The sequence below is a fragment of the Sinocyclocheilus anshuiensis genome, unplaced genomic scaffold, assembly GCF_001515605.1.
Source record: "Sinocyclocheilus anshuiensis isolate Anshui unplaced genomic scaffold, SAMN03320099.WGS_v1.1 scaffold3346, whole genome shotgun sequence".
In the NCBI taxonomy this organism is placed as follows: domain Eukaryota; kingdom Metazoa; phylum Chordata; class Actinopteri; order Cypriniformes; family Cyprinidae; genus Sinocyclocheilus; species Sinocyclocheilus anshuiensis.
Window position 1 is genome coordinate 87,559 of NW_015536739.1, and position 24,715 is coordinate 112,273.

The 24,715-nt window shown below is 36.6% G+C and overlaps 2 protein-coding genes across 2 annotated transcripts in view; both read right to left on the bottom strand.

Moving 5' to 3' along the window:
• Positions 1-14,742, bottom strand: part of LOC107655410 (voltage-dependent calcium channel subunit alpha-2/delta-2-like) — a 29,705-nt gene extending 14,963 nt beyond the window's left edge. Inside the window, exons 1-12 of the mRNA XM_016442899.1 lie at positions 14,593-14,742; positions 7,782-7,863; positions 4,587-4,703; positions 4,450-4,509; positions 3,844-3,888; positions 3,399-3,522; positions 3,192-3,323; positions 3,007-3,064; positions 2,716-2,766; positions 2,540-2,639; positions 1,460-1,621; positions 115-225 (exon numbers count right to left, since the gene is read on the bottom strand). Of these exons, the coding sequence (XP_016298385.1) occupies positions 115-225; positions 1,460-1,621; positions 2,540-2,639; positions 2,716-2,766; positions 3,007-3,064; positions 3,192-3,323; positions 3,399-3,522; positions 3,844-3,888; positions 4,450-4,509; positions 4,587-4,703; positions 7,782-7,863; positions 14,593-14,687 (1,137 nt within the window). The 5' untranslated portion in view covers positions 14,688-14,742. The remainder of the gene's footprint in view (positions 1-114; positions 226-1,459; positions 1,622-2,539; positions 2,640-2,715; positions 2,767-3,006; positions 3,065-3,191; positions 3,324-3,398; positions 3,523-3,843; positions 3,889-4,449; positions 4,510-4,586; positions 4,704-7,781; positions 7,864-14,592) is intronic.
• A 700-nt stretch (positions 14,743-15,442) lies between these two features.
• The window catches only part of LOC107655406 (uncharacterized), a 78,383-nt gene continuing 69,110 nt past the window's right edge, over positions 15,443-24,715 (bottom strand). Inside the window, exons 63-65 of the mRNA XM_016442888.1 lie at positions 16,886-17,047; positions 16,532-16,677; positions 15,443-16,203 (exon numbers count right to left, since the gene is read on the bottom strand). Of these exons, the coding sequence (XP_016298374.1) occupies positions 16,151-16,203; positions 16,532-16,677; positions 16,886-17,047 (361 nt within the window). The 3' untranslated portion in view covers positions 15,443-16,150. The remainder of the gene's footprint in view (positions 16,204-16,531; positions 16,678-16,885; positions 17,048-24,715) is intronic.

Here is a 24,715-nt window from a genome sequence, read left to right on the forward strand (position 1 = left end):
GGGCTAATTATAATGAACAAACACTTCCAGAGGACAACAGCACACCAGAAATACAAGACGCTCAACAGAGAATGAAGATATAAATCATATTGTGTCATGTGAATGGTATCAGACCGTCTTATTGGGCCAGTTGTACTGCTCAAAGATGTCCTGAGCTCGGTCCTCCCCTCCGTCAGTAAATAACATGATGATTTTATTACAGTTGGCTCGAGGAACATTCGTCTTCTGTTTGAGAACGAGAAACAGAGCGAGAGAAGATTAGAATAATACGTCTGAAGCAAAAGAGCAAAGAAATAAATCACGACTTTTCTTTAATCAAATGAGCTGTGGTTTTTCTTGTGACCTGGTTTATATTTCTACTGCATCAAGCTTGGTAGCTCCGCCCACAAAGAAATATCATTGGTCCAAATTCCTGCTACATGTAGGTGTATTTTAGAGGAATATTTCAGGTTCAATACAAGTGAAGCACAATCTGCCTCGTGTGGGAATGTGTTGATTACCAATCAAATAATTTTTTATTTTTTTGTGGTAATCATTCCTTTTGTCTTCAAAAAAATGTAACGTTGGAAATTATGGGGCAATTTTTGGAGGATTTAAAATCAAAACATTGATGATTATACTTTAAGAAAGCACTTATATTAATTCTTCTGTTTCAGCTTGTGTATTATTTGAACTTTTTTGAGCAATGTTGCTTGGGCACTTTCCCATTGAGAATGGGTAACACATTTCTATCTGGATATTTTAGATCAGTCGTGGGCCCTGTGTCTCACCTGGTTGCTCATTGACGGCAATATTTCCCAAAGTTGCCCAGCAGCATTGCTTAAAAAGTTGCCCCGTGTATCATCAGCCTTAGGCTTTACATGTGATGTTATGCATATTTGCATGTTACGAATCAGGTACTATATGGTTTTAGTGTGAAATTACTAAGTTATGGATGTTTTACAAGGTTAAGTTACACCATGTCAAAACTGACTCTGATGCAGATTTTAAAGGCATTAAATTATTAATTTTACAATTGTTTTAGAGTTTATGGCAATTCGTTATGGCAATGAAGTTTATAAAAATGGATATAACTACACAGAAAAGCTTAGTAAGTGGTTTTGCTGCACTAATATCATGATAATACTTATATTATGGCTATACTATTGTATTTTCATGTTTACAAATTAGCTCCATTCACAGTCATGGCTTAATGGCTAGAGGGTAGAACTTGTAACCAAAAGGTTGTGGGTTTGAGTCTCAGCACCGGCAGGGATTGTAGATGTTTGTTCACTCCTCACTGCTGTATGTGTGCACTTGGATGAGTAAATGCAGAGCACAAATTCCAACTATGGGTCACCATTCTAGGCCACACTTCCTTTCCTTCCTTCCCTTCCACTGTAAGTTTCTGAATGTAACCTGCATATTACGCAACAAATTTTGTTGATTGATTTGATGTGTACATTGTGTTCAGACTCACGTTGAGCAGCTGGTTGAAGGCAAAGTGAAAGCCGGATTTGTAATCGGTGGTTCCTTTGGCCTGCATCTGCTGCACAGCCTCTTTAAAGATCTTCTTATTGCGCACATTCGCTTGAACCAGGTGTTTAAAGCAGGGCACCACCGCCTCGGCCTTCTCATTGAACTACGACAGAAAGAGAGAGAAAATGTAAATGTGCAGGTTCACAAATTCAAATAAATGAACAAAGTGATTATACATAATGTAACTAACATATTTGACCTTAATTATAGCATTTTTATTCCATTATATGTGCAAATATTTAGAGAATATTTTATAATAATTTATCAGCCGATTACCAAAAGTGTCTGTTTTGTCAACGGACGATGCACTTTTCCTGACCTTTTCTGTGATGGTGTGGAGATTTTCACACTGGTATATCAACTTGCGTCAAAACCGGTATTACACCGGGGAGGCGGGGCTTTGTACGCTTTCACTTTTTCGCTTTCAAATTCGTAATCTTGGTATCACGTTTTACAACAAAAGATAATTGTTGTGCTTCCACCTTTACACTTTATAAGACTAAAATGAATACTTGAAAGATGGATTCATTATTATTGTTAATGGAAAGCACAACAACAATAAAACAGTGCAACGACAAACTAACTAATATAACATTTATAAATAAAAACTAATAAGACGAGGCATACATCACATGCTGTATTAGCCTATATATTGACAAATAAATCACAGAAAGTTTAGCAAACACTGTGGAATTAAATAAATAAATAAATTAATAAATAAAAGAGCCTCCGTAGCATAACGTCAGGTAAACAGCAAAGACAACAAACTATTCAAAACGAAAACAAAGAAGAGTAATACTAAATTGGCTTTCAGTGACAGTGCTAGTGAGTTTTTTTTTTATGCCAAGACAACCAACATGTTCACCTTCTCTGGTTTAAGAAGCGGTCTTTTAATTTACTTTTACATTTCACTTGAAAACCAAGTCCTCCGTCTGCTATCGTTTCCTCATAATTTTTGCCAAATTGGGCTATCAAATGAAAGCTACTTTAAAAATCCAACAATCAGAAGTAGCTGACTGACCCTGGCCACATTGACGAAATCATCGTCGGAGAGTGTGTCGAGCATCTCTGTGACCGAAGCTTTGATCAGTTTGAGAGTAAGTCCACTGACACTGCCGCTCCTGTGAACGGAAAAATGTAAATTTTAAACAAAACCAGGCAAATGCGCAGCTCACAACAGCACACACAAATACTCACACGTCTACGAGGATGACCATATCTTTGGGCGAGGATGCTCCTTGAATGTACCTGAGGAAAACAACGACAATTTTAAGTATTATTAAGATCCGTTAAGCCCCGCCCTCAGACCTAAACTGACCAATCAAAGGCTATCAACAGTTTCTACAGATGTAGACTATGGACAAAAAAGTTGATTTACTGTAGGTTAACTGGCCAGTTTGGCTTCTGATTGGATGTCTCCAAACATAGTTACAGGTTCACTGAAAGAGAAAGGATTTAAACACTCAAAAGATACAGGAAATGTATTACCAGGGTCGTCGTCGTACATCATAAAGGTCAATCTTATCCGGCGCTTTCCAGGGAGCAGCTACAAAACAAAATATGTTACTTATTTGGGACATATGTGGTCTCAGGCTGCAATCCGATTGGTTGGTTTCACAATTTACACAAAACAAACTATGCTCTGCCTCAGTACATGTCGATCAGATGGTTACCTGGATAATATCTCGTGACACCGGTGGCGCTTCCAAATGCTTGCCAGAGCAACGACGGGTCGTCTCTGCTGTTCTCTATAAAGACTCGCTCTAACGCTTGCGTCCAGTTCAGCTCGTTCAGAATCACCGGAGCTACAGACAGACAGACACGTCATGAACTCTCATTGACTCATACAGAGATCTAATAGCATCAGTCTGGTTCCTCACCGCCTTTGTAGATGTCTGTGGGGATCTGGACAGCGGTGTGTGAGTAGTTCACATGGTTTTTGAAGTTTGGATCATACATAAAATCCAGTTTCAATGACATCTGGGAATCAATGTCCTCACCGTCCTGATGAGAATCATGATATAATCAGAGTCCATTGTTTCAGCTTGAGTCCGATCTTTATTCCGAATTATTGTCATATGGTGATAAATGAACATGCAAAATAGTAGTTTAGGAGTTCAAGCAACCAGCTTCTAAAAACAAATGGTGTATGAATGTATGAATATTTCCTATTAACATAACAAGAAAGCATCATTTTCCTTTACATTACATATGCTTTTCTTAAAATAGTTCACAGGCCCACTACATTAAATCTACATTGAAAGTCTACTAATACAAGATTTTTTATATGTTGTTCTCATGGGCAATTGATAGACATGTACTCACATAGTCCATCTCTGCTTTAGAGTTATAATATTCAATATTTTCCTCCTGAAATAAACACACACAGAACAGAGATACAAAAATCTGCTGTTTAAGATCAGTTCGAGAACCTGAAGATTCAAATACAGATGTCCTCCACATGACAAACTCTTAGTTCAGCACAATTCACTCGTGCTGCCAGTTGAGCTGAACAGCTCTAATGAGTCAAATCAGTCAGAAAAACGAGACGTCACAATCTATTGGGTTTAAACAGACCCTCCAGCTACAGACTCACAGAAATATGACTCACATATTGTGTTTGTCTGTAAAGCTCGTATTTGGATCAGAGAAACATAGATGTGAATGTCAGAGGAAAAAGAGCCTCAAGTATCGCAGATGAAAAAAAAAGCGCAGCTTTCGATTCAAGAATGAAACGCTCGATCGGTGCGGTTCATTTTAATGAATCAGTTAAAACAACACAGGAGTCATTGGTCTGAATCGACTCGGATGACTCTCTCACACATGCAAAAGCAATGTGATAAATGAAATTTCAAACTGAGTGAAAAGTATTGCGAAATGCACATAAGTGAATGTAAAAAACATAAAGTGGTGCTGTTAAAGTCGTCTGACCTTGATTCCATCCTGCCACCGATGATCTTTCTGAAGACGCTCCGCTTCACTCGCAAGTTTCTGGCAGAAAATACGAACCAGAACTGTTAAAAATAGTCTTTAAGCAAGAGCATGTGTGATTTTGTATGTTTTCTCACCTCAAGTGCTTTGCGTTTCTTGGCCAGCAGTCTCTCGATGTCAGTCGCAACTTTCTCTACAATTTCTCGAGGGTTATTTCTGACCAAACTGAACTGTCTTCTCTTCTCACCGTAGATCTGAAACAGCATAGCATTCTCTTGATCATATATATACACTACTACCGTTCAAAACAGTAATATCGTGAAATATTATTACAATTTAAAATAGCTGTTTTCTATTTGAATATATTTTTAAATTATAATCTATTCCTGTGATGCAAAGCTGAATTTTTCAGCATCATTGCTCCAGTCTCCAGTGTCACATGATCCTTCAGACATTATTCTAATATGCCGATTTGCTGCTAAAGAAAATTTCTGATTATAATTTTTTTTAGCATTTTTTGATCAATAGAAAGTTCAAAAGAACAGCATTGATTTAAAAAAAAAAAAGGAAATCTTTTGTAACATTATAACAGTCACTTTCAATCAATTTAATGCATCCTTGCTAACTAGAATTATTACTTAAAAATATCTTACCCCAAACTTTTAATGGTACTGTATATCCTCTTGATGGTGCTAAATATATTTATATACTATCAAGAGGATTCATCAGCTGGGGGAAACCGTGACTGAGCTGCATGTCTGTGTTTTGCATTATTAATGCTCATCGCTGAGAAACATTCCTGTCAGATGTGATGCACTCAAAATAAACTCATTTTGCAGGGATTCCACCTTGTGTAAATGAGTGTTTGTGCTCCAGTGTGAGACAACAGCTGCTGAAATCCAGCGGCGTGACTGAAGACTGAAGCCTCATTACCCCGGTAAATAACCTCTGAGTCCAGAACAAGAGCTGTTTAGAGCTCAGCTCAATACAGCAACATCAAACACATGCTCACTTACACACTGACAACTTCAACTTTCAGACACAGCATTTAAAGCAAGACAGTGAGTCAAGATGACGCCCATGAACTTGTTATTACGAAGAAAAAAAATCAATCAATCAATCAATATTATAGCCTAAGATTACACAATCAAATCTAGTCCTGCTGGTTGAAGCGAGACTCAGCATTTATTTAGCAATGTTTATCTTTTTGCGTTGTTTTGGGTCTCAAATTTTAAATACGCAAATGCGATAACAGCACAAAATGAGAACCGAATGCAATTTGCACGCCACTATTTTCCATTCTGCATGTTGGTTCTGAGCCAGAATAAAAACAAATTTAAAATTTTTGTTTTTCCAGTTTTAAGTTCAATTTGCTACTTTCATTTAGTTTTTTAGGTTTAGTTTTATTCACAGGATTTCTGTGAGTTGTCCACAGTAGTTTAAGGTTGGTTTTAGTCAACAATAGCTGCATTTCCATTAGGGCTGTGCGATATGGACAAAAAAAGCCTATCGCAATTTCTTTGATCAATTTTGCTATTTTGATTTTAATCACGATTTTGACACACACAGACATGCTTTACAGTCATAAATGCATTCAGTGTGAATTTGAAACATATTTCCAAAAGAAAACCAATTAGAGCTTTATCAAAAAGCTGTAATATGTCTCTAGAACAGACATAAGGCAAAATAATCACTAAGTAAAGGTGTAACAAAATGTCTCTAGAATAGACATATGGCAGAAGAAAAAAAATTCCCGTGTCCAGGGATTTTTTTATTTGCCATGCATTGGTCATAGAGCTCTTTGTGGCGTTGCCTCAGATGCTGAACTAGATTTGTTGCGCCAAGTTGACACGTACTCCGTCTGCAGTGCGTACACAGTATGTGTATGCGGTGCAGAAGCAGCACGGACTCATTTTGCTTTCGCACAGGACGTGTTGGCAGTCCGCTCCTGATCCGCGGCTGTTTACCACAAACACAACATTTATCCATTATTTTGATTTCAAATCCAAACGTTGTTTCTGAAAATGCTTTTTCAGCATTGTGATTCTCTTGGACCAACACCAGCAGATTGCACTCCAAATCATCACAGACTGTGGAAACTTAACACTGGACAATCCTCATAAGGCTGCGGTTCTCTCGGTTGGTTGTGCATCTTTTTCTTCCACACTTTTTCCTTCCACTCAATTTTCTGTTAACATGCTTGGATACAGCACTATGAACTTTTCCACTACATTCTAATTTATTGAGATGCACCTGTATAGCCTTTCAGTCTGCTGTCCTGTTAGTTTCTGAAAAGATAAGGATGTGAGCTAGAAACTCTTCTGCAACCCTTAAGTCTGCACCAGGCTTCGGCCTAGTCTTTCCATTTATCAAGATCCTCTGACTCAAAATGGTCCTTTCTCATCACCTAACTTCAGCCAACCTACTGGAGCCCCAAAGTGCATCAGGACTCTCTTTCAAACAGGCGAGACGTGCAAGTATCAAACTTAGTCTTATTAATCGATACATTAAGTATCATTTGCACCTTTTACAAAGGTGTGTTTGAACTAAGAAACTGATGTTTCCTTCAGGCTGTAGATCTGCTGAATATCAAATTGTACCATAGCTTCATGTCTTTATTTCTCTTCTCTTTACTGCTTAAGCTTTAACGCTTTTTCCTATGCCAACTGCATGCGTGTGTGTGTGTATGTGTATGTTAGACTAGTTTAAGTGTTTATGTAGTTAATAAAGTCTTGTATTAAACTTGAGGTTGTTCATTGTTTGCTCATAACTGGAGTCCCTAATCATGCAGGTTTTTGCTACATGCTCTGAGTAGTATTGTACAGTAAGAAAGTTATTTTCCTTAACCAGGAAATTAACATTCTTAGAATTGACAGACAGTTGACACTGAGATGTCAAGTAAATACTTACAGCGGATCTAAATATTTCTAATTAATTATAACTAGTTATTCATATTTCCCCTTTGAGCTGATTCGCTACAAATGCATCTACAAACATGCTGGTTACATGCCTGTATTGATCATCAGCAGCAGTGAAGCGCTCTGTCTACAGCCCTGTGGCATTCTGGGTAAATGAATGAGGGGCGAACCATCTGTTCTCTCTCAGTGATGTGAGCAGACGCACACACAGAGCTTCAGGATGCATTCAGACGCTGTAGCCTCTAAGTGGAGGAATGGCAGGATCATTATATTCTCCAGCACAGACTCTGCAGGAGTGCCTGAGTTCTTCATTGTTTGTGGGTGTTTGACATGCAAGCCAGACCCACGGTAATGAGCACACGTTTGACAGAGATACTGGAAAAGCCACACACACACACACACACACAGTCTTACCCCTTTCAATTGTTGAGCCCCGCTGATGTGCTGCAAGACTCTGTCAATCTCCTGTTCAATGCGACGAGCCCAGTGCATGATCCTACACAACACACACAACAAAACTGTCACACAATGGAAAAACACAGCTTCTGCTGTAAGTTTAATGACAGAGGACAATCAGGGATTTATATCAATGTAGCTGTATATATCATACATATCATATACATTTTTATATAGATTTCCAACAAAATAAATCTATATGACATGTGACAGAGTTTGAGATAAATCCTTTAATCTTACTACTGGAGCTGCCCGTTTCAAATGATTATTTAACAGCAAGCAAGCTATGCAAAAGAGGCAGTCCTTCCGGTGAACTCAGTGTCCGAATTCACTCACTCGTTTTCATTCACTCTTTCAAGTGAATTGTATGAGTGGACTAATGTAGGGAATAGTGAATGAGGGTATAGGGGGGTGATTTCGGATACAGCCCTAAATTGGGTGTGTCAGATATAGGGAGAGATACAAAATGCGCATTGCTGGGGGTTAATCATGGAGAGGTTTGAGAACCACTGACTTAAGGAAACCTAAAACACCCTAGCACCCCTAGAGGTAAGGAAGAACACTGCCCACAAAATTCTTATTAACAGGCTCATGTCTGCTACACCTCAGATATGGCTCGTGAGATCCACTTTCCTGCAGAGTTTAGCTCCAACTTTGATCAAACTCACCCACCTGTGATTTTTAATGATCCTGAAGACATGCTCAAGTGTGTTTGATTAAGGTTAGAACTAAACTCTGCAGGAAAGTGGATCTTGTGAGCCAGATTTGAGGATCCTTGGCCTATATGAAACAACATGTTCTGAAAAGGTCTCTTTTGATCCATTCCAGTTCAATTGAGTGGCTAAAAAATGGCCAGTCAATGTTGTTTGTATTCTCCTAGTTGCATTACAGGGCTGCCTACACAAAACCTGCATGGGTCCAAAGGATTCAAAAGTTGATCTGGGCCCGAACGGGCTGGCCCACACTGGTCCATCATGTGATTAATGTGGGCAGTCCGCTAGTGTGGGCTGCTCACAGAGAGCCCGCGGTGAGCCCAAAGCTGTGGGCCTCGCCTGGGCAAGCCCGCACTGGGCCTGTTTAGGTTTGGTGTGGGCTGGCCCTAGCCTACTGTGCCCGCAAAAAGCCAGCATGGGCCCCGCACGGACATGTTTGCAGGATTCTTGCCTTATTAGTTCTCGGATTTGATCACAATTTTTGGGCTTCTGCTTGTCCACTCGCCTTTTGAGGACTGACCACAGGTTCTCTATGGGATTGAGATCCAGGGAGTTTCCTGGCCACGGATCCAAAATTTCAATGTAATGATCTTCGAGCCACTTTCTTTATCACTCTTGCTTTGTGACGGTGCTCCATCATGCTGGAAAATGCACTGATCATCACCAAATTGCTCATGGATCGTTGGAAGAAGTCTCTCTGCTGCCATTCCTGAGCAAGCTCTGCACTGCTGGAGACCCGATTCCAGAGCCGATTCCTCAGGAGAAGACGGTCCTGGCGCTTGCTGGACACTCTTGGGCAGTCGAACCTCTCTCCTTGAAGTTCTTGATGATCCGGTAAATGGCTCCTTCCTGGTCTTGACTTGTTTGGATTGCAATTCGTGACGATTTCAAGTGTTTTTGCACATTTTAACCAACGAGTATGCGGCGATGAGTTATTGATAGAGAATTGGAGCAAAAAGTGTCAAAAAGTTAAGAAATACTACATTTTAAGTAAAAAAGAGGAGAAAACAGCATTTATATGAAACAAAAAAAAACCTTTGAAAATTGCATCGCAAACCTATAGTATTTTGAGCGGATCCTTTCATTTAATTGGCACCATTGCATCTGAATTGTGAGTGAAATTTCCCTCAGATGATTTTGTACAGTGTAATCAGAGCTGGGTAGTAACTGATTACATGTAATCATGGATTACATAATCAGATTCCAAAAATTAAGTAGTTGTAATTAGATTAAATTACATTTGAAAATAATCAGAATCACACTACAGTTAAATTTTTATAGATCACATGATTACATATTATTTACACAAATTATCCATTAATTTATTTTCAAATGATTTATTTTAATTTGACATTTTTATGATTTAATTAATTATTTGCTATTCATTAAACTCACGAAACCCCTGCAGTTCCTTTACAAACCCCAGTTTGGGAAACCTTGATGCGCTTTATGTTGTCAATAACAACAAATGGAATATATCTTTTTCTTTACATCAATATGGTACAAGGTTATGCTATTTAAATCAATGTGATAAACGAGTTAGGTCAAAAGTAATCTAAAATTAGGCCTAATCAAAAAGTAGTCTGATTATATTACCAAAAATGTGTAATGTAATGGATGTAACTACAATTTTTGTCATGTACCCTAATTTGGAATTAGTAACGAACTACAATTTGTAAATAATCTACTCAGCTCTGAGTGTAATGGACTATTTTTCCCCACTAAAGAAAGATACTAAACACGTAAGATTGTACAATTTCAACGTAAATCAATATTTAGGTTGCCGTGTGTGGGATAATTAGTCAGACACTTTTTTTGTAAAAAAATCTCCTCTGGATATTAAAATACCGCCAGCTCTGCACTACTACACGACTGACTGTGTATACAATATAAACAATGTGATGACGATGATCTGAAAACATTAACGTGTTATTTCTCTGCAATACTGTAATGTGTGGTTTCTACCATATAATTTAACGTGTGTTGTGACAGAAAATGATTCGAAGTAAATATATTTTCAGTGACCTCAACTGAACTGTCCTCATTCCTACAACATAGGGATGCACCGATACCGATACTGAGCTCCTGTACTCGTACTCGTAAAAATGCCCCGATACCAAACGCCGATACCACACAGCATGTGATAAGCGCCATATTCAGACAAAGAAACACCGACAACAGAACAACAGACAGCAGAAAGGTGTTAAGGATGTCTACTACGAAGTATATGTATGCAATGAATATAACGTTAAACATTCAGTATTAATGCCTGTATGTGCGCGAGCTGATTAACAAAGCACGTTGAGTGGATTGTACTGGAAAAAGTGGCATCGGTGCATCCCTAGACAGTATCAGTGACCTATTATGATATAATATCCTCACAGTCGGCTAAACTGATCAATATAATCTATGTACAGAAAGCGATGTGTTTATACAGTCCACAAACACACAGGCTTCAAACAAACCGCGCTGCTTGAAGGAACGCAGTCCTGCTCTACAGATGCAGATGAATTATTTAGCATCTGTGGGGTCCGTTTGGCTTCATTAAACCATCGGTTCTGCTACAGAACATGTACGGTTAAATCACAACCCTGCAGTCTGATCATAAATATTAACTGTTTCCACGACAACAGATTTGTACGTGATTACAGCTCGACTGCAGTTATGTTATATTACATAAGTTCAGGTCGTTTAGCATTCACACTCTGAACCTAATTAAATTGCAACTGTCAATTAACAAGAGAAGATCATAACAAGCAAAATCTCTACAGGTCGAGCTTTTAATAATCTGTGTTAATTGAGAGGATATGACGACTGGACAATTTTGGATGCACTATATACACACACACACATACACAATCAGGGTTTGAAATTAACTTTTTCACTCACCAGCCAATTTGGCTACTAAATTTTTAAGTTACCGGCCATTCATAATTTCTACTCGCCAAAAACATTAAACAAATAAATTATGAAAAAAAGGCCGGAGGTAAGCCAACAGCTTGAGGCTGTCCACACTGGATGCGACAAAGTGACCATTGCAAATCATTTGTACTTTGTCAAACAGTAGGCCTACGTCATAAATAGAACGAGGCATCAGTTTACTGTCGGGGATTTTGTCGTGCTGTGCTGTGCCACATCTTAAATTAAAATTAATTAGAATGAAACATTTAAAGAGAAATACGCTATTAAAGTTTGTTTACATGCATTTTACTTTGTCGTGGCTGTTTTCAGGCAGAACCTTTAATGTTGTCATATCACACAACTGTATAACACAATTCTGTGTCATTCTGAATGGATCGAGCGATTTGCGCTGTTTATCTCTTATAAATCGTGGCGGAAGCGCAGCGCTGTGCGGGAGACTGATCCCGCTCTGCTTTAACGCGTGGCTGGCGGATGCACCGGGTAGCACCGCTTCACACGTTTGGAGTACTTGCTTTTTGCAGTTTCGCGTGGGCTGTAAACTTACAAACAGCGCCTAATATGAGGTCTCCCTCGCTTCGGCGATCGGCCCACCGGGAATGTCCCGGTGCTCCCGATGGCCAGTAGCTACATCGCTGGGTATGTTCAAGTAAGCTAGATATGCCCAGATGCTGCGTGATGAGTCTCGAGTTCAGTATTTACACTAAATCTGCGCAGATTTGGCTTACATGAACTTCCTCAAGAAATTAATTAGTAAACATAATTTACGAAAAGTAACCCGCCAAATTGGCTAGTGATTTGACAGCGTTACCCGCCACAGCTGCCATTTTTACCCGCATTTGGCGGGTGTTAAATTTCAAACCCTGCACACAATACATTTACAATATCAGCCATCATATCAGTTATTGGCCATAATACACTAACTAGGCCTAGGTTTTCACATTGTCTGATGAAAAAGTGAGTGTTTGGGTAGGAGAGTTATCAATCGGCACTAAGGATTGAAAAAATATTGGAATAAAACAAAAATTATTGGCATACTGGAGCCTTTCTTCTACTTATAGCTGTTGACTTTACTGAAAAGGGGATAAAGGTCACTTGGCAAATTAATATAACTGATGACATTTCATTATTCTAGAGGAATGCAGCAAAATTTCAGTCTCCACTGTCAATCACAGCTGATGTAAACACACACATGCTCTGGTTTACTGCACGTTTAGCAGCATGTGTTACACAATATGTAGAGGTTAGAGTGTATTAGGGTGTGTGTGTGTCAGTGATTCAGGTGATCTGATGCACTCTCAGCAGCTGATCTGAGCATGCCCAGCCCCAGACCCAGACACACACACAGCTGCGATCTTCCCGGCTGCCTATTACCTTACACACACTCCCTAGAGACACAGACAGAGATACAGAGAAATGAGGGGCTGCTGTGACCCATATTTACTTCACAGGGAAAGATCAAGATTTAAAGGGGTCATATGATGTTGCTAAAAATAACATTATTTTGTGTATTTGGTGTAATGAAATGTGTTTATGCGGTTTAAGGTTCAAAAAACACATTATTTTCCACATACTGTACATTATTGTTTCTCCTCTATGCCCCGCCTTTCTGAAACGCATCTATTTTTACAAAGCTCATCGTTCTGAAAAGAGAGGTGTGCTCTGATTGGCCAGCTATCCAGTGCATTGTGATTGGCCGAATACCTCAAGCGTGTGACGGAAATGTTACGCCCCTTACCATATTGTGATGCCCTGTTCGGCCGGAGCGATGAGACAAAAACAATAAAACCCATTACAAACGAGGCATTTGTTGCATCCAGTGGGGACATAATTACTGATTATAATGACTTATACTGTCTTTTAATGAGTTGCATTGTATATCGTGCCGCGTAACCATAAAACCATGTCTTCTGCATTTGTGATCAGAGAAACGACAAACAACAAGCGCTACTCTACACTGCTCAAAACTCGCGTTTGAATCATCAGTGGCAAATTATTTAAATATGTAAACGTACTTACAGGCAGATTTACATTATGCAAATCTTCCCACATAGTGATGTAGGTATGTGGGGGCGTGTTAGAAAGAGCCGTTTTAGGTAGGCGTGGCTGACTCTTAACTTTTATAAAGAATTTCTCGCTTGTAACACTACAAAGAGAAAGGAAAAATTGAAATCGCATCATATGACCCCTTTAAGCCACAGAAGATAGATAGATAGATAGATAGATAGATAGATAGATAGATGTGACAGTAATTACTTTGCGATTTTCTGAGGGTTACTGAACCATTAAAATCTCAATTTTAATGTTTTTAATGAGTAAATCTCAATCACACTTACATTTGTATTTTAGAATTTTAAAAATTCATATTTTATTTATTTTTTCTCCCATAGAGAGGTTTAGCCATATTTACGTCTTTTGGGGGATAAATTTGTTACAACGTATAACTTAGTAACCTCAAATTTACCCTAAACACGTATGAATAACATGTTAACTTCAACAATCAATTAAGTGTGTGGTAATGTGAGTTTATTGTATAATGTTGTGGAAGTTAATTTTTCTGACATGTAGCGTTGAGAAAATAAGCGTTTCTTGCATGTAATGCTGTGGAAATCAGTATTTCTTACGTGTAATGTTGTGAATAGTATAATACCTGTAATGTTGCGGAAATTATAGGCCTTACGTGAAATTTTGTGGAAATTTGTATTTCTTAAGTGTAACGGTGTGGACATAAGTTTTTCTTCTGTGTAATGCCGTGGAAATTTCTTTCTTACGTGTAATGTTGGAAGTGAGCTTTCCTTTTCTAGAATCTGTTACACGTAATGTTGTGGAAATTAATATTTCTTGAACGTGCATTGAGGTGGAAATGAACATTTCTTACATGTAACGCTGTGGAAATTAGCGTTTGTTACGTGTAACGCTGTGGAAATTATTATTGTATCTTTTGATTTTGTGTAAATTGGCTTGTTTGTATTTCTATGGAAATGTACATTTCTTATCTAATAGGCTACGTGTATTGCTTTGAATTACATTTCTAACGTGTTACGTTGTGGAAACAGTTCTTACAGAGCGTTTTCTTGCGTGTAACACTCTGGAAACGAATGATTCCTTCATATAATGCTGTGAGAATCGTGTCTTACGTGTAATGCTGTGGAAATGTGAGCGTGTCCACTGCGGTCCACGATCCGCTGAAAATCACCAGCAGCAGCAGACACGCGTGAACCCATCTCGCCATTTTCCATGAAAACACTCAATCCTGCAGCACAGATATCCTCACGGTGACCCAGCAGAGCGGAATATCCAGATACGACGCGGCAGCAATCGCTGTTTTTGTCTGAGAAGTAAAATGAAGTGAAATGAAGAGATGTCGGTGGGCGAAAGATGCTGCCATGCACACGCGCCCGCGGCACCCCTCAGATCTGCGCGCGACAAACAAACACTCTGAAACACAAACCTCGCGAAAACACATCCGCTTCATATTCATCAATTCATACAAACACTCTGACACATTATAACAAAAAAGAGAATACATTTATATTCATATTTAAGAAATAAAAACGCCATAACAAACCTCACGTTCCAGAATAAAATGAATGGAAGAGTGTGAATGAACAAATATACATTTTATTTTGGGAGAAATTTGTAACTATTTGGAAATATTGTACATCTAGTCATTCGATTTATGCATAATTTGCTTAATTCGATATTACAAACTTACGAATCAATTAAATAAGTTAATTAGTAGATTAAGTGTTTCTAATGTAAATATATCTAATTCATGAGCATAGAATTCTGTGTAATAATAGCAGCAGCAGCAGGAAACAGTAGGAAAAGCAATCGCACACAGAGCTGTAAAATACTAGTTCTGCTGAAGGTTTGGACAAAGTTTGGAGCATAAAGTCTATATGGTTTGGACACTATAGTGACATGCTGAAACTGTTGCTTGTACTTTAATGTGATGTGATGGTGTGTTGACCTCTAGCGGTGAGCTTGAAGAACTGCAGATGTGACTTTTTCAGTGGAAAATCTTGGTATCTGCTGTATCTCCAATTATACTGATAGCTGGCTATTGAATTAATAAACTCTTCAAACAAAATAAAATGATCAAGTTTTTTATTTGTATAGTTACAATATGCCAACACATTACATTACAATACAAGAGAAGATTAAAATCACTAAACAAAACGCATTCGATATACAATCTAAACTAGTGACTGAAAGCACATAATATGCTGCATAAATTCTAACTAGTAAAGATCAGTCTGCGCCGGTGTGAGAGAACAGATTCATCCACACCTCTTACTTCAGTCAAAGAGTCTTATGTACAGAGACATGTTTCTCATGAGACAGACACAGAACTTACAAAAACACATTTAAACAGTCTGTATATAAAATGTAAGAGAAATGTAATGTAAAACATACATAAATGTAAAATAAACAATGGTATAAAGAAATATAAATACGACAGGACCACTGATCTCTAAAAATGACTCTATTATAGATCACTGATTTGAATCTGTGTACATGTAGCCCATAATAATTACATTTAAATTTTAGACTCAGTTTATGTTATTTGATATATAAGTGCTAAATTACATTCACAGTCATGATCAGCAATATTTTAATTGTTTCATTATGGATGAGTTTAATCTTGACATCATCATGATGAAGGTCTTATACCATAGACTTGTATTCTTACTAATCCAGCTGTTTTGAGCGCTCATCAGCCTCTTCTCCCTCCTCTGTTTCACCTGTAAAAAATGCAAAATAGCATTCAGATAAATACAAAACATACAATAAAGCATTCACCATTACTCATGTGTACATGTATGTTTCTATTAATGCTGCATTATTTCATTTGAAGGTCTAACCCTCTTCCACCTGTTTGCATTAGTAATCATTTTTAAAAAGTAATATATAACAGTTAGCATAATAGCTTTAGATTTGTTAAAGCAGTGCTATTTGAAGTTGTAGCAGCTGTAAGTTTGGCATTGTTTCTATTAATTGTTTGCTGTTTAGCAACATCTCACCAAAATTACCATCACACATATTAATTTATAACAGTACTAAAGTGAGAACCTTCCGAGGATTCCTCATCTGATGACGTTTCTTGTTCTGTTGATTTCACAGGATCCTCCGGAGCTTTAGACCGAGTAAACCACCCACCAATGTAGCTACCAATGTAGTTTACACCAGCCCTCAAGAGCGATTGTTCTTTCTCCAGGCTGTAAAGAGGAATCAGAAGAGAACAACAGTGTTGAGTAGAACAAGTTGAAAATTTGTTGCAATATTTTAATTAGTACAAAGTAGACTGTAACAAAAAAAATATATATATATATATATTTTTTTTATATATATAATAAATTTAAAACAGTGTACATAATGTTTGTCTGTTTGTGTTAGTGTGTCTGCGACAGAAGGATGTTTTCTCACCTCAGTTCACAGTTTGAGTCTCGTAGCACATCACTGAGCTGCTGCTTTGAGTCTCCTATTTTATTGTTACTCAGATCAAGCTCTTTTAAAAACTGCAGTGCTTTTGTTTCAGCCAAAGACTGAGCCAAACAAGCAACATCTGTAATGCCACAGTCATGTATACTAGAAAGAGAAAGACAAGCAGACAGAGGAAGAAAATTATTTTCCCTTTAACCCAGAGTGTGATATTAACCCAGAGGGCACAGTCATGTTTGTCATTTCTTAGCATAATTTTCTAGGCAAAATCACAGTCACTTCAATAGGAAATCATGTGATGATGAGTTTCACCTAATGGCTTTCCAGTGGCAGAGAAATTCAGTGTTCCCCATTAATTATTTAAACTATGGTGGCCTGCCATATTCTAATTTGTTCCACCTCAGTTTGATAATGAACCAAACATATTTTAAAGTTCTCATTAACATAAACTTGCACTGTTGCTTCAGCAATGCATGTGTCACTCCCAGACAGTCAACCACCAGAAGTGAAGTAGACATGCTGAATGAAACTGCAGTTCACTCTCTTGACAGTAGATGGTGCTCTCTCAGGTGTGAAAGGTTTGAACACAGAGCTGAAGTCAGGATGAAACACTGTTTCTCTGTAATACTGCATCCACACAGACTGAAGACAGAAAGAGAAAAGACAATGAATCAGATCTATGAAAATCAATTAAGGTTTCCTGAATTTAAGCAGGACTGAAGGATTAGGTTGAACGTCAGCCGATAAAGATTGGTGGATGATCTGTTGATACATCATTAATTTTCTTTGTTCTGAAACAGGCACTAAATTGTTGAAATGTTGCATTTTTGTTTTGAAGGGTTTGTAAGTTCTTTAAGAAAACCATTGCTCTCCCTCTACAGTATCTGAAATAATTAATAATGACCCATGATCTAAGTGATTTGGCCTACTGTTTAAAGCTAATTGTCATTTTTTAAAATTATTTGTTTTTAATGGCCTGTTTAATTTTAATACTTCACATTGTGACGCCTCTGGCTCAAACAAATGAGAAAATTGTATTATCAAATACATGTTAAATTATGTAAGATACTCACGTCAATGTGTTGAGTTTACAGTGTTTATCCTGCAGAAGAGCAGCGATCTGTTTCACTCGTGTGTCTCCTAGTTCACGTTCACTCAGATTCAGCTCTCTCAGGAGTAACGGGTTTTTACCCACAATTCCTTTCACATACTGACAGGCTTCATCTGCAGCAGGACTTCTCAAAAACCTGCAAAAGGTAAAGCAGGATTCATGTTAATTCTGAAATAAATGTCCACTGCCTTACAAAACATGTTGATAAAACAGAATTCATTATTTTTCCTAATGACAAGCTCTATTTACTGTTTTACTTTGAACATAAAAAAGTATTATTATTTGACATCCAAATGTCAAAAAACAGTGATGTCTAAAAACAGAAACAGTGCAACAGTGCTAATGTCATGAGGAGCAGAAGAGCAAAAGATCTTTCAAGACACCACATGTTTGTGAAGAACTGTAGACTCATAGATCTGCTGCAGAGTGATACAGTGTTGAGAATCTGGGCTTGATGGAAATTAAACTACAGTGTATTCAGAAAAAGTTAGTAACAAACTACTGAGTATCAGCACATTTAGCGGCTCATAATGTCTATTTAAACAGTACTGTAGCTTATACCACAACACTTTGTCACCAACAACACAGTACCTTAGATGCACCAAATCAAGCTTATTGTATTACTGAAATAATATTATGTATGAATATTTAGCCTGCATGTCATTTATTTTGTATCATCTCATCACATCTCACCTCAGTGTCTTCAGTTGATAGTTTGTATCCTGTAGTAAATCATCAAGCTGCTTCACTCCTGATTGTCCAGGATCATTTCCTCTGAGATCCAGCTCTATCAGGTGTGAAGGGTTTGATCTCAGAGCTGAAGCCAGAGCTAGATAACCTTCTTCAGTGATACTGCAGTCTGAAAGTCTATTTGGAAAAAAAAGTTTTATAATGATCAAAAAGTACTATGTGATTTATAGAATTAAAAACATATTTCTTACTGTTAAAATATAAATGTTATTATGAAAAAAAAAATGTTACATGCAATTAATGATAATTCAACTCACCTGAGTTTCTCCAGTGTACAGTATGTATCTTCTAATCCGTTCTGGAGTTTCTTCACTCCTGAATCCTGCAGATTATTGTTGCTCAAGTCAAGTTCTTTCAGACTGGAGTTTGATCTCAGGACTGTAGCGAGAGCTGAACAGCTTTCGTCTGTTAGACCACAATCACACAGCCTAAAATATTAAACAGGAGAGGATGAATTACAAATACAACTGAATTGAGTACACCACAAATACAACATAAAAGTAATTAAATTTTACAAGTATAATCCAAAATAACCATTAAACTCAAATCATTGCAAAAAGAAATAATTAATTTATTAAATTATTTCAATCTTTTCACAAATCATAGTTCTTATTTATTAAAAAATAACTGAATTCAAAGGTAAGATCTGGTCAATTAATCTAGATGTAGGTACATGTAAATGTTGCACACAGAGATAAAAGATGGTTTGATGGTTTAATTGCATTTCAGTTAAAATCTTAAATGTATTGCACTTAAGGACACTCACCTCAGTGTTTTCAGTGAATAGGTTTGATTCTGTAGTAAATCAATAAACTGCTTCATTCCTGATTGTCCAGGATCATTTCCTGTGAGATCCAGCTACGACAGTGACAGACGAGAGAGGACCAGGCCTGGAGTTTATTTTGTGTTTTGGTGTTTGTTTATTTTATTAAAGTTTTCTTTGAGCTTTCGCCGGTTCCCGCCTCCTTCTTCCCAAACTACGAACTGTTACAATAGGTTACTACTACTACTACTAAAATTATTAAAACCTTATTTTTAAGGAATAATCATACAATATTTCTTCAATGTTTTAATTGTAATATTAAATGACCTTTATTTTCCAAAAAATCTAATTTGACATGACTTTTGTGTAAAAATGCACAAATGTGTTCTCATTACTTAAAAGATAGATTAAATTAATATTTTATGCCTTAAAATTCAAATAATTAGACATGCTAAATCAGAATTTGTTAACAATAAAACATAAGGTTGGAAAAAAATAAAACATTTAATAGGGCCCTAAACATGTAATTTTTGTTAAACTTTTAATAAATTGATGTTAAATTGTTTAAGTTTCATGATTTGAATTAATTAGACATGCTTTTCGATTAATACAATTTTATTTAACCATTAAAAAGGAGTCGTAAACCTTCCCGTAAACCTAGGGGAAACACTGTGCAAGTAAGTTGTTGTTTTTTAGCATGTAGGTTTGGCAGTGTTATTTTTTAGGATTACTGATAAACTACTGTCGTTTGATTTGTATTTGCTTTTGTTTTTCATTTAAATGTTAAGTTTTGAGTTTTAGCTTTTAGTTTTGAATCTGTTTTTAGTTGTTTTAATACTACAATTGATTGCTTCTGTTGTCCTCATTTGTAAGTCGCTTTGGATAACAAACAGCATTATTTATTATTCAGCACATATTCAACAAACAACAAATCAACAATTCTTCATATCTGCTCACACATGTGACTGACAATCTAATAATGATGAAACAGAAGTTATAATGTATAAATCATGTTCACTCACTTTATTGTCTCCAGTTTGCTATGAGAGTCCATCAAAAGAGCAGAGAGTTTCTCCCAATCCAGATCTCCTAATCTATCTTCACTGATCCAGTTCTGTCAGAAGTAATGGACTTTTACCCAGAACTTTTGTAAGATACTCACACGCTTCCTCTGCAGCAGGACTTTTCAAAAACCTACAGGAAGCAGAATTACAGATTAGATAATATTCCAATTTTATGCCTTTAAGAGCTCCCATTCTGAATGAATCTCTAAACAGAGTAGAATAATTAACTACAAACATTTGTCTCAATGAATTAAACATAAATTAAATTTACAGCAGGCAATAAAGATAAAACAACACACAGAATAAAAACATATGCCATTTTCATGTATAAGCAAACACCAGAAACAGAAAGTACAGAAATGTGTTTTCACTTATTACTTCCTTACACATAAACAGAACACATAAAACAGCATATCTTTAATTACAGCAGATGATTAAAATAAAACATGGCCAAAAATAATACTAACAGAAAATGATAATGTGCTATAATTTGTCTAAACACACGTGACACCAGCTGACAAATACACTGAATCATTATCAGATATTCTCTTGTGAACACAAATATACCACAACTGATTATCTGTGAAAATATAAGTGGAAAATCCATTCTCAGTGCTATAATAATAACTGAATTTTCCCAGTGATCAGCCAATAATATCTCAGCCACCTAAATATTGTGCACCTCTACTCCAGTGTAGTATTAATGTAAAATGTGTGTAGTACGTGGTTGAAGTTACAGTTATGATAATTGTCTCCAGTTTCATTGAGAACATTTGTATTATTCAAATAAAAGAAATAAGCACAATCAGTTATTTTTTACATTGTATTACAAAACTCTGAGAAAAACTGTTATAAAAACTGAAAAAACATTAATGTTTATTTATCTGAATGCTTTTATTACCTGATGGTCTTTAATTTACAGTGTTTATCCTGTAGTAAATCATTGAGCTGCTTCACTCCTGATTGTCCAGGATCATTTCCTGTGAGATCCAGCTCTATCAGGTGTGAAGGGTTTGATCTCAGAGCTGAAGCCAGAGCTTTATAACCTTCTTCAGTGATACTGCAGTCTGAAAGTCTGTACATTAAAGAATTTGTTAAGTACTTCATGATCTACATACACTAAATAAGCAAAATGCATATAAAGTGACATCATTTAAATCATAAGAAAAAACTTTAAGAAAAATTAAACTAATAATTATATTTTTAAAAGTAATTATAAAAAGCATTGCCATGGAAAGTGTGAAAATGTGTTAATAATTGCATTTAAATGTTTAAAAATCTCACCCCACAGATAAGCAACAAATGCCTTAATGGTAGCATCCACTTAATTAGATTTTGTAATATTTCATAGAATAAAGATAGCAATGTACAAAAATAATTACAGCCCCCACAGCCTTAATCATTTGTCATGACAAATGGACATTTATAAATGCATGTTATCATGTAGAAATATAAATAAATGAAGATACACACTTCAGTTTCTCTAATCTGCATTGTTTGTTTTCCAGCAGAGGACAGATCTTCGCACAGAGGTAGCCTAATTCACACAAGCTCTCTCTCTCTCTCTCTCTCTCTTTCTTTCTCTTTCTCTGTGTGTCTCTGTCTCTCTCGCTCTCTTTCTAATAACTTCATTAATAACTGCATTAGAATGCTATCAACAGCTCAAGCCTCCATTACCAGCTTTAAAATGACGTTTTGGAACTAGCAAAAGAGGCGTACATACACTAAATAAGCAAAATGCATATAAAGTGACATCATTATTTAAATCATAAGAAAAACTTTAAGAAAAATTAAACTAATAATTATATTTTTAAAAGTAATTATAAAAAGCATTGCCATGGAAAGTGTGAAAATGTGTTAATAATTGCATTTAAATGTTTAAAAATCTCACCCCACAGATAAGCAACAAATGCCTTAATGGTAGCATCCACTTAATTAGATTTTGTAATATTTCATAGAATAAAGATAGCAATGTACAAAAATAATTACAGCCCCCACAGCCTTAATCATTTGTCATGACAAATGGACATTTATAAATGCATGTTATCATGTAGAAATATAAATAAATGAAGATACACACTTCAGTTTCTCTAATCTGCATTGTTTGTTTTCCAGCAGAGGACAGATCTTCGCACAGAGGTAGCCTAATTCACACAAGCTCTCTCTCTCTCTCTCTCTCTCTTTCTTTCTCTTTCTCTGTGTGTCTCTGTCTCTCTCGCTCTCTTTCTAATAACTTCATTAATAACTGCATTAGAATGCTATCAACAGCTCAAGCCTCCATTACCAGCTTTAAAATGACGTTTTGGAACTAGCAAAAGAGGCGTTGGATGAGATGCAGAAGAAATAATCCTACTCACAATAGCGATTTAAGTACAAAAACCGGACGAATCACTTTAATTATATCATCTGATCGATGTCTTGAGGTGTGGTAACCGTAGTATAAGCGGAATAATTGACTCTGCTTCGCGTCGTGGCCACATTATTTTTCTAATAATTCAACTGCCCGTCGTCAATTATTTATACAATTATTCCTTACTTAATTGTTAGGTACAATGTACTTATTATGCTCAAGGTAATATAAATTACATCATATGAAGCAATCAAGTCTCTTCAGAAAATTTGGACTGAACCAATCAATTCATATGGATTAGTTTTATGATCTTTTTATGAACTTTTTGAAGCATCAAAATGGTAGTTGTCCAGACTGTCAATGGAGGGACAGAAATTGCTCAGATTTCATGAATCAATGAAACTCAGCACACCTGAAAAAACGATAGGTGCATAGGAAAAACAGTCTAACAACACTGTCGAATCAAAAATATAAAAAGATGCAATCTTGCATCTTTTTAAAAATTCAGATTTCATTAAAAAAAAAAAATCTTAATTTGTGTTCCGAAGAAGAACGAAAGTCTTACGAGTTTGGAATGACACGAGGGTGAGTAAATGATGACAGAATGTTCATTTTTGTGTGAACTATCCCTTTAAATGTGACGCATATAAAAAAAATACATTCATGCATTTGCTAAATTTAGATGCTGCTTTAATTGTCTCCATTTTTAACCATGCTGTATTATCTGCTCCACAAAATCTCGAAATCTTAATTTGTGTTCCGAAGAAGAACGAAAGTCTTACGAGTTTGGAATGACACGAGGGTGAGTAAATGATGACAGAATGTTCATTTTTGTGTGAACTATCCCTTTAAATGTGACGCATATAAAAAAAATACATTCATGCATTTGCTAAATTTAGATGCTGCTTTAATTGTCTCCATTTTTAACCATGCTGTATTATCTGCTCCACAAAATCTCGTATATATACTGTTCTTTTACTGAAGCTCTCTCTGCACCTATACTTTTCTGGCAGTCATTTGACTTGTGCCTGGCGCTGAGGCAAAGTTCAGTGCATGCCTAAAACATCTGTGATGTGGCTGTAAAGAGACAGTTCTATGTCTAAATAAGTCAGAAACAGCAGTTGTGAGCAGGTGGCCAAAGAGGTGGCCAAGAGAACTTTATCAATTTAAATGTTAGTACATAATGGCTGATAACACTTAAAGGGGTCATATGATGCGATTTCAATTTTTCCTTTCTCTTTGGCGTGTTACAAGCTCTTGGTGCATAAAGAAGATCTGTAAAGTAAACTACTTTGTTTGGCCTTCCAAAAGAGGACACAACTAGAAAAAAAGAGGACACAACTAGAAATATTCAGATGCGTGCTGCGCATTTTATGGAGGATGAGGACTGTTTCCTCAACCAGTAGCCTACAATGCTTCTGTGGCACAAAGGCTGTTTATATAAAGTTGGGCAGTTCCAACTTTGCAAGGACAGTCTGGTGCTTCTGATTCACAGTCTGTAAGTATGTTTTTATATTTAAATAATGTGCCACTGATGATTCAAACACGAGTTTTGAGCAGTGTAGAGTAGGCTTGTTGTTTGTTGTTTCTCCGATCACAAATGCAGACATGGTTTAATGTTTACACAGCGCGATACGCAAGGCAACGCGTAAAAATACAGTATAAGTCATTATAATCAGTAATTATGTCCCCACTGAATGCAACAAATGCCTCATTTGTAATGGGTTTTATTGGTTTTGTCTCGTCCTGCTGGGAGACGGCATCACAGTATGTTAAG